Source organism: Elephantulus edwardii, unplaced genomic scaffold (genome assembly GCF_000299155.1).
Source record: "Elephantulus edwardii isolate Elephantulus edwardi_28Jun2011 unplaced genomic scaffold, EleEdw1.0 scaffold00013, whole genome shotgun sequence".
Lineage (NCBI taxonomy): Eukaryota > Metazoa > Chordata > Mammalia > Macroscelidea > Macroscelididae > Elephantulus > Elephantulus edwardii.
Window position 1 is genome coordinate 12,797,334 of NW_006399763.1, and position 9,551 is coordinate 12,806,884.

Genomic DNA, 9,551 nt, shown 5'->3' on the forward strand with positions numbered 1-9,551 from the left:
CAATCCACCTCATAGAGGGCCTTCCTCTCCTGCGCTGTCCTTCCACCCTCCCAAGAATGATGTCCTTCTCCAAGGACCTGTCTCTCCTCACAACATGTCCAAAGTATGTTAGACTGAGCCTCAGAATCCTTGCCTCCAAGGAGCCACCCGGTTTAACCCTTTCCAGGACAAATCTGTTTGTTTTCCTATAGATTAATTCACAAATGGGTACACAGTCCAAAGTGTCCAAACTTCTTCGCAAGAATTTTGCTAAAATGTGGGGGGGGGAAAGGAACCTCTTCTCTTTCAGAGTTAGAGTTCTAAGGACTAGCTAAGTTTAAAACAGGGTTTTGCAACCTCAGCATGACAGACATTTGAATTGAATAACAATAATTGTGAAGGACCATTCATTCTATGCATGATATGATGTTTGCAGTTACTGTCAGTCCATTTTGTTGAGAATCATCCTCTCTTTCTTCGACCCTCTACCTTTTCCAGCTTGATGCTGACGTTCCCCTCTTGACAAAACACCCAAATGATATGAGCCAAAAGTTCACTATCGTTACTCCTAAGGATCCTGGTTTTACTTCCTCTAAGACAGATTTGTTTTCTTTTGGCACTCCATAGAATAAATATTCAGTACTTTTCTCTGGCATCACAATTCAAAGGCATTGACTACCCTTCAATCTTCCTTTTTCATTGTTCAACCTTCAAATGTATATGCAGCAACTGAAAATACCATGGCTTGGATCAGGTGCACCTTAGTCTTTAAAACGACATCATTGTTCTTTCAAACTTTGGAGAGGCCACTGACAGAATATTTTCCCAACAGAGTAAGTCTTCTCATTTCTTGGTTCAAGTAAAATTATATCTTTATGAAATGAAGTCTGGAGCATCTATAAAAATGAAATTGTTAACAAATTATATCTTTTTCCCAGGTATCATTGTGTTGCCTACTGTACTAGTAATAAGGATTTTTGTCTTCTACTGTTGAGATGCTATCACTGTTGAAGGCATATTTTAGTCTAATCTTTTTCAGTAAGTGAATCAAATCTTCTCTTTTTATAAGCAAGGCTGTGTCATCCGCATAGCAAATTATCTCAGTCTTCTTTCAATCAGGATGCCATATTCTTCTTTATGTAATTGTTTCTCAAATTATTAGCTGAGCATACAGTTTTGGAGAAAGCATACAACGCTGACACACACCTTTCTTGAGTTTAAACCATGCAGTTGTTCCCTTGCTCTGTTTTAACAACAGTTCCTTTGTCTATATACAGGTTTCACATGTGCATAATTAAATGTTCTGTGGTTCCCATTATTCTCACTGTTATCCATTATTCATTCTGATCCACACAAACACCTCACATACCAGAAGAAAACATCTTTCTGGTATTTTCTGCTTTCAGCCAAGTTCTATCTGACATAAGCAGTAATATCCCTCATATTATGGTCTCTTTGAAATGCACTTTGAATTTCTGACAGTTCCTGTCAATGTTTTTTAAATTATCAGAACAATGTAACTTGATATGATATCAATGGTATCATTCAATAATTCTTGCACTCTATTTGATCATCTATATTTGGTCATAGAGCGTTATCTCCTATTCTTTATGATTAACAAATTAAAAATTAATGTTAAAAAGTAAAAGTGCTATTAAATTAAGTAATGATGATCTCATAAAATATTATATAACTCAGAAGAGACTAGAAAGCAGCATATTGAGTGATTTATCTCAGGTACATAAGGAAAATTATTGCATAAGACTACTATTATAATAGAAAGATAACTGAGCAAGATTTGCACAAATGTCCAAATAGAGAAGGGGAGGGGAGAAAAACAGACAAAAAGGGGAAGGAGAAAAATCACTTGGATAGGAGAGTTTGGTAGGTGGAGGGGTGGTGAACAATTGGAAAATGTTCAATAAGCATTTCAAAAGATGGAGAAATAGGTACAGCACAAAGGGGACTTGAAAAGATAGAGGGATAACAGGCATAGAAAAATGAGAAGTAATTATATAAAATATAACCCATGTGAATGAGTATAAAGCAAAGGTACATGATCAAAACACAGTGTCTATTAATGATTATGTAAAACACAAAATACTGGTAAAAACATATATATGAGTGATTATATGCAAACTAAACTATTTAAAAATTAAGTTACTGTTATTGTTGTTGATTGCCATCAAGTCGAGCATGATTTATAGCAACCCTATGAGGAAAAGACCTGAAGCCTTTCTGTAACTACCAAATAACTTCACCAAATACTGTCCACCACATTATGGCATTTGAGACTACAGTGGCACAAAGTTCAGCATCACAGCAAACCCAGAATACCTCAGCACAACAAATTGACAGAGGAGTGCTGTATGACTTAGAAGAATGTTTCTCCAAAATATAATAACAAGGGATTAAAACATAATCCCTCGAGCCCAATGTTTAAATACAGGGCCATTCATGGGGTCCTGTTAACTCTAAACAAGAGGCTTAAATAAAAATCAACCAAACATTCCACAAAGGTCTTCAACCAAAACAAGAGTACCATCTTACAGGGTCCAGCTGCTTCACTCAGTCTCCTAAATGGACACAAGGGCCTGGCCTTAAATGCAAGTGCCCTCCAGGAGGTCTTGTTGACTCTAAACAAAAGGCTTAAATAAAAAACAAAACAAAAACACCCCAAACATTCCACAGAGACCCTCAACCAAAACAAGAATGCCCATTTTACAGAGTCCAGCCACTTCACCCACTTTCCAAAATGAAGACAAGAACCTGGCATTATATGTTGTTGTTGCTGTTAAACGCCGTCAAGTCAAGCCCAACTCATAACAAGTCTATGAACAAAAGAGTTTAACCCTGTTCTATAACTAATGTCCTTTCTCTAAGTTCAAAGAGTTCCCAGAAGCATGTTTATGATTGTATGCCACTTCTGCTTCCAAGCCTGTCTTAATCTGGGAGTTCCACCACACACTATCAACCATGTATAACCATTATGGTTTTTGATACACCAATGACACATCATTCAGTATCACAGCAATCACAAGTTACCTCAGCACAGCAAAATGACAGAACAGTGCTGTACCACTTAGGAGGATGTTAATTTCAAACACAATTAAACCAAAAAAATTAAAAAAATAAAAAAAAAAAACAAAAAAAAAAACCACAGGCCTGCACACCAGGCACTCATTGGCTCTAACAAGAGGCTTTCAGCCTACAGCTGACCTTCATCCAAGACAAGAAGAACTCACCATTCTAAAGCCAAGGGCTATACACATGTGTCTTCAATTGAAGACTCAGTCCTAAATAATTTTTTAAAAATTCCAAGCCTGTATACCAGACTCTCTTTGGCTGTAAGAGGCATCTGGCCAAATGAATTAAAAGCAAAACGCAGGCCTATGCACCAGGCTCTCATTAGCTCTAAATTCTTAGGTATTAATCAATATACTACAGAAATACACACCTCTGTTCATTTCTTTATATAAATGGCAAAAATAGTATTTTCTTAGAAGAAATTGAGAATAAGAAGATTGCTAAATAATTTCCGACATTATTACTAATATGTAATAACTATCTCTTCACCTGTTAAAAAATAATTATCAATCTCCCTGAGGTAATAAATAACAAGAAAACAAAACTTACATGATCTATTAGTTCACGAACCATTCCATTCCATTGTCCATTGGCATCATCCTGGGCTCCATATTTCCCATCCTCCACAAGTCTAATTTCATATGTAAAGCCAAGAATTGTAGATAGCTCCCTCAGGAGGTCAATGCAATAGCCCTCAAATCGATCATTCCCGTAGAGAGGTTTGTCAGATTTCTTAAACAGGACATAGGGTTCTTCCTAGAAACAAAAGATAAAAAAATAAAACTGTCAATTAACCACGATATTTGCTCACAAGATTGTTACTTCTGCAAGAAGACAAAAAACTGTCATGTTAACAAAGTTAGAACAGCCACTAATTAACACAATTTCCTTCAAACTGATTAATAGTCCTTAAAACACTAAGGAGATATTAATATTGTTAAGAGAACATTTGTACCTCAAATAAATGTCAAACTACAATAATATTACTTTAATAATTATAGAAACGGAGAATGTAATATAGACTAGATGATACACCATTTATTTAATGTAATATGGCATATGTTGTTGTTAAGTACTTCAAGTAGAACATGACTCATAGTGACCCTATGAACAAAAGACCTGAACCCTGTGCACTCACAATGAAATAATGAACACTGCATTGGAAGAGATGAAGGAAAGAATTGTTGCTTAAAAGAAATTCATGATTAGGCATTATTTGCATGACATCAATCCAGAATAAGAGGTGCATAACTAAGTGGACTGGGGTAGAGGGAGGGAGGAAATATGGAAAAAATGATTTATTTTTTTCTTAAGTGAACTTGGGCAGGGGATAGGGAGGAAAATGTGCAATAATGAACTAATAGAAATCCGAGTTTTCAGTAGATTTTCATTAAAATAAAAAAAAATATTAAAATAAAAAAACCAAAACAATAGGGAATCCACAAAACAGTGCATAACATGGAAGAATGCAGAGGTTACTATGCTGAGATAAATTTTTTATAAGACCACTATCATAAAAGTTAAATTAAGTCTGTCTTTGGCCATTACTAAAAGGGAAGATCTGCCCTAGTGATAAGCTTATTTAAAGAAGAATCTGGTAAAGGGGGTTGGCTCTTGTTCTAGGAGAAAGACCAAGTCCCACCCAGTTCTCTGAAGACGTTTGCATTTGAATGGATTTGTGGATGCACATTATACTTTTGATTGAAGAGATTCACATTCCTAAAAAGAGCAAGCAGGGAAGGAGAGAAGTCAAAAGGGAAAAAAGAAATGAAGAAACTTTCTTTAAGAGTGGAGCCCACTAGTTGGCTTCTGAGGCAGGGTAAAATTGGTGCCCATCAGAGCCCACTTCCAAGATTGAGATCAGAGTTTGCTCACTCACAGGAATCACTTGTATCCAAGGAGTGGAAGTCGGAGATAAACAACAATGGAGAAAAAGGCTAAGTGAGCTTGGATGTATTTCTCCAGAGCTGCCTAGTTACCATGCACAGATGGATAGATTAGCTTGGGAGGATTGTTGGCCTGAGAAGCAGGGATTCATAAGGACCCCTAACTTCTTGATTTGACTTTGACCCAAGTGGGGGCTGGGCCTCAGTGAGGAGATCAACAGGTTTGGAATGCAGGCTCCTGAGCTTACAGCTAATGCCTATTTGAACCTAGCCATAGATGGCTGGGGATGAGTTTACCAGAACCTAATCAGATGATATAGGGTCGCTATAAGTCACAGGTGACTCGACAGCACATAACAACAAACAACAACAATCAGATGAAGATAAAGTGATCGATGACATAAGTCAGGGTAGATTGCTGCAACCTGATGTCTTCCTCTGGATGGGACTTTGTGGATGCAGATGCTCAAAATTTCCAAGTTGAGCAGAAGATCCTTCAGCAGAAGGGACACATGCTTGTTCCCTCAGTGTACTAGTTTGATAGGGATGGGCAAATCAGTAATTGGCTATCTCACAGAGAAGTATTAGAGCATAAAGCATGAAGTAGCTAGCTTATACACTTTCATCAATGCTGTTATTAATAAGATGAATGTAAGGGGGGGACCCACAATATAAATGAATGAAACAGACTGTAAATGAAAGACTGTATAAAATAGTGCACATGTTTGAAACAAAATGTGTATGAACGATATCCTATATATTAAAGCTCAAGAGAACTCAAGTACAAATCAACTTATAGCTGGTCCTCTGGTGGGCTTTTAGAAGCTATAAATGGTATGAGTGGGGACTGTCCATCATTCTCTCACAGAGTCACTGGTGGTTTTGAAACACTGGACAGGCTTCGCATCTGGGTTAGTAGTTTAATGCCATACAGATTATACTATCAGAGCCTCATATAGATATATACATTATATATACTTTCATCATTGGTTTTTACTTTCATAAGTATATATAATTTAATTATATTATATCATCCTGATTTTAATTATTCCAGTTAAATGAAGTCTGATCTGTTTTTATAATTATAATCTATTGATGTTATAAAATAGTAAGAGTTGCTCTTTGTATTGTTCTGTTCTCATCAGTCTGGAAACAACTTTTATAGCTGACAGTCCAACAGGTTTTCAGAGGCAGTTAACTGCACAGGAGGAGATTGCCTATTCAGCTTTTATTTATAGGATCATATTTTATTCTTTCATCCATGCAAATTATAAGTAGTATATCTATGTAATATTGCAACTATTATTATTATACAAAACCCTAGTACTATGCTTTACTTTAGAACAAGAAACTAGTATTTAGCAAGTGTTTATCTTTCTCTCCAATAGAATTTTATGTTGCATCTATAATATGCCATGCTTTCCTGTATGAAAGAGAAATCCCTGCACCAGGATGTGCATGATATAAAAAAAGGAAACAGTAAATGCTTTAACAATAAAATACAAAACATCAGATGGTTTCAATCTGTTTCTGAGGAGTCAATTCCATCTCACAGTGGCTCGATCAAACAGAACGAAATGACCCCATAGAGCTGCCAAGACTATAATTTTTATGGAAACCACATTTACTCCCATGAGGCAGCCGGTGTTTTCAAATGACTAGCTTTAAAGTTAGTAGTTGAACATTTAACTACTGTGCAACCAGGGCTCCTTTCTGATAATGTTAAGTGCTATAAAAACAGGATACTGGGATAGAGAAAAAGTTCTGCAAGTTGTTGTTGTTGTTATTAGGTGGGTCAAATACAACTCATAGTGTACCTATGAACAATAGATTTGTACCCTGTCCTATCCTTTGCTAACTTCATAATCTCTGTAACATTTGAGCCCACTACTGCAGTCATGTTTTCAATCCATCTCATTCAGGGCCTCATCTCTTTTACCTGGGATGATCCTCTTTCCTTCCAAGAATGATCTCCCTTTTCAGGGAATAGCCCCCTACAACCATATGCCCAAAGTTTGTGAGACAAAGCTTTATCATCCTTGCCTCTAAGGAACACTCTGGCAGCACTTTCTGAAAGAAATATCTCTTCGGTATTTGGCAGTTCATGAAACTTTTAGTCATCTTTTCCAACACTTCAACTCAGAGGAATCAATTCTCTTGTCATCCTTATTCATTGTCGAGCTTGCAGCAGCATAGCAAGTGACTGAAAAGACCATGACCTGAATGAGATACACCTTAGCCTTTAAGCTGATCTCATTGTTCCTCAGTAATTTGGAGAGATCGTTGACTGTAGACTTTCCCAATGCAATATGTCTGTATCTAAAAGGAATTCTTGTTTTAAAATATCTTGTATATTCTTAAACTTTCCCCCTGTTTCATAAAATGGCATATACTGATCCAGTCAATAAAATCACTGGAATATCATCTTAGATGTCTGGCTCTTTCTGCTCCCCCTTTTTCATCAACACAGCAAGAAAAGTGATCTTCTGATTCCTGATTCATATACTGAATTATTAACCACACATTATTTCAAACTATTCAATCATGTTTGTTTTGTGTCTGTTATTCTTTCTCCTATTCTTTGGAAGGCCAATCAGTTCTTCAGTCAACACATCATACTGAAATAGATTAATTTCTTTCTAGTCTTCTGCTACTATCACAATTAATGAAATTATTAGTTTTGATCTTATAGTAGTTTATCTCCTTTCCTTACTTTCATTTATATGCACTTTCATCCAAGTTTCCATAGAAAGTGATTGTTATTGTTGTTGTTATGTGCTGTCAAGTTACCTATGATGCACAGCAACCCTACGTACAACAGCCCTAAACCCTGCTCTATCACACTCCAGTTTCATCGTCTTCAACACACCTAACCATAACCATTACCCCAGTCTCTGAATGAATACATCTCATCAAGTGTCTTCCTCTCTTGCGCTGTCCCTCCACCCTCCGAAGCATGACATCCCTCTCCAAGGATTGGTCCCTTCTTGCAACATGTTCAAAATATGTCAGACAAAGCTTCCAAATCCTTGCCTCCAAGGAGCAGCCTGGCTTCACCCTCTCCAGGACGAACCTGTTTGTTCTTTGAGCAGTGCATGGTATATTCAATACTCTTCTCCAACCACAGCTCAAAAGCATCAATTCTTCTGTCAACTGTGGTCATTGTCCAGCTCTCTGATAGAAAGTGATAGTGATCATATAAACATGAAATCTAATTTTATCATTGAACCACTTAACACTTTTTTAAAATGTGGTTTTTTTGGGGATAGGAGAGGGAATAGAAATATCCTAACTACATAAGAGACACATGAAATTTAATGAAGGGAAAGTATAAAAAAGGGGGTGAATAGCACAATATCACTAAAGAAAAGGAACATGTAAACAGATGGAGAAGAGTTACTAGCATCTAAAGTAAATATAATTATGTCCACAGTTCTGTAATATCAATATGAACAGAGGGATACAGAGGTAGAGAGGCAAGACAAGGGAGTAGACGATATTTCTACGTATGTATTTGTATTATAAATAGATTCAGGAATATACTATTGAGTTCTGGTGGCCTAGAGGTAAGAAACTGCAATACAAACCTGAAGGCCCATGGTTTGAATCCACCAGCTGCATCATCAGAGAATGATGGGCAATCTCCTCCCACATGAGTACTGGTTCTGAAAACCCACTGGAAGGTCAGCTTTGATTTGTTTCTCACTTGATGGCACACAACAACAACATGTATATACTAGAGTAAAACAAGAGGTAAAATATGAATATTTATTTTTGTTATTATTGTGAACCACAGAGTTGTAACTGACCCATAGCTAACCCTCTGATAGATTTTCAGAGGCAGTAATCACACAGGAGGATATTGTCCATCCTTCTTCTGCAGAGCCGCTGTTGGCCTTGATCCACATCCCTTTGGCATTGCAGCACATCTTATGGCCACTAGGCCACCAGAGCTATTGACTTCATGGATCCTACGATACTTATTAACTATCATATCTCCTGAGACTACGGACTTGAGCGCCCAGGCCCAGTGAATAATTACCTCAAGGTATTTGGTAATGATTACTTATTAGCATAACCAAACACCTTGAAGGAATTATTCACTGGGCCTGTGAGCTCAAGTCCATGGTCTCAGGAGACAGTAAATTAATATAGTCCATTAAGTCAATATTCTATATTGTACTTTGATGAGTAGCAACTGACGTAGTAAATGTTTGTGAGGGAATGTCTAAGGTGCAACTATGGTTCTCTTCGATCTGGACAAAAAAGAAGTGAAGAAAATCAAAGTTCAGTACGTTAACTTCAGTTTTCATGACCCAGAGACTAAAAGAATTAGATGGTACCTTGCTACTATGGCTGAACATTCTGAAAGAGATCACAATAGAAGATCCTTGGTAGAATAAGAGAAAATGTGGAACAAAATTAAAATGTAAAATGGGGTTGCCTTTATAGTAAAAAAACTAATTTCTAGATCCATCTTGAAGTGCAACATTGTGAGTGACAGGATTATATCCATACACTTACAAGGATGCCCAGTAAATACCACTATCATTCAGATATATGCACCAACAACCAGAGCCAAAGAAGAAGAAATAGATG

At 36.8% G+C, this 9,551-nt stretch overlaps 1 protein-coding gene across 4 annotated transcripts in view; it reads right to left on the reverse strand.

Moving 5' to 3' along the window:
* The window catches only part of GRIK2 (glutamate receptor, ionotropic, kainate 2), a 1,103,729-nt gene that overhangs the window by 363,493 nt on the left and 730,685 nt on the right, over positions 1-9,551 (reverse strand). For all 4 annotated transcript variants that reach the window (XM_006881188.1, XM_006881187.1, XM_006881189.1 and 1 more), the window contains one exon: positions 3,616-3,822. In XM_006881188.1, the coding sequence (XP_006881250.1) occupies positions 3,616-3,822 (207 nt within the window). The remainder of the gene's footprint in view (positions 1-3,615; positions 3,823-9,551) is intronic.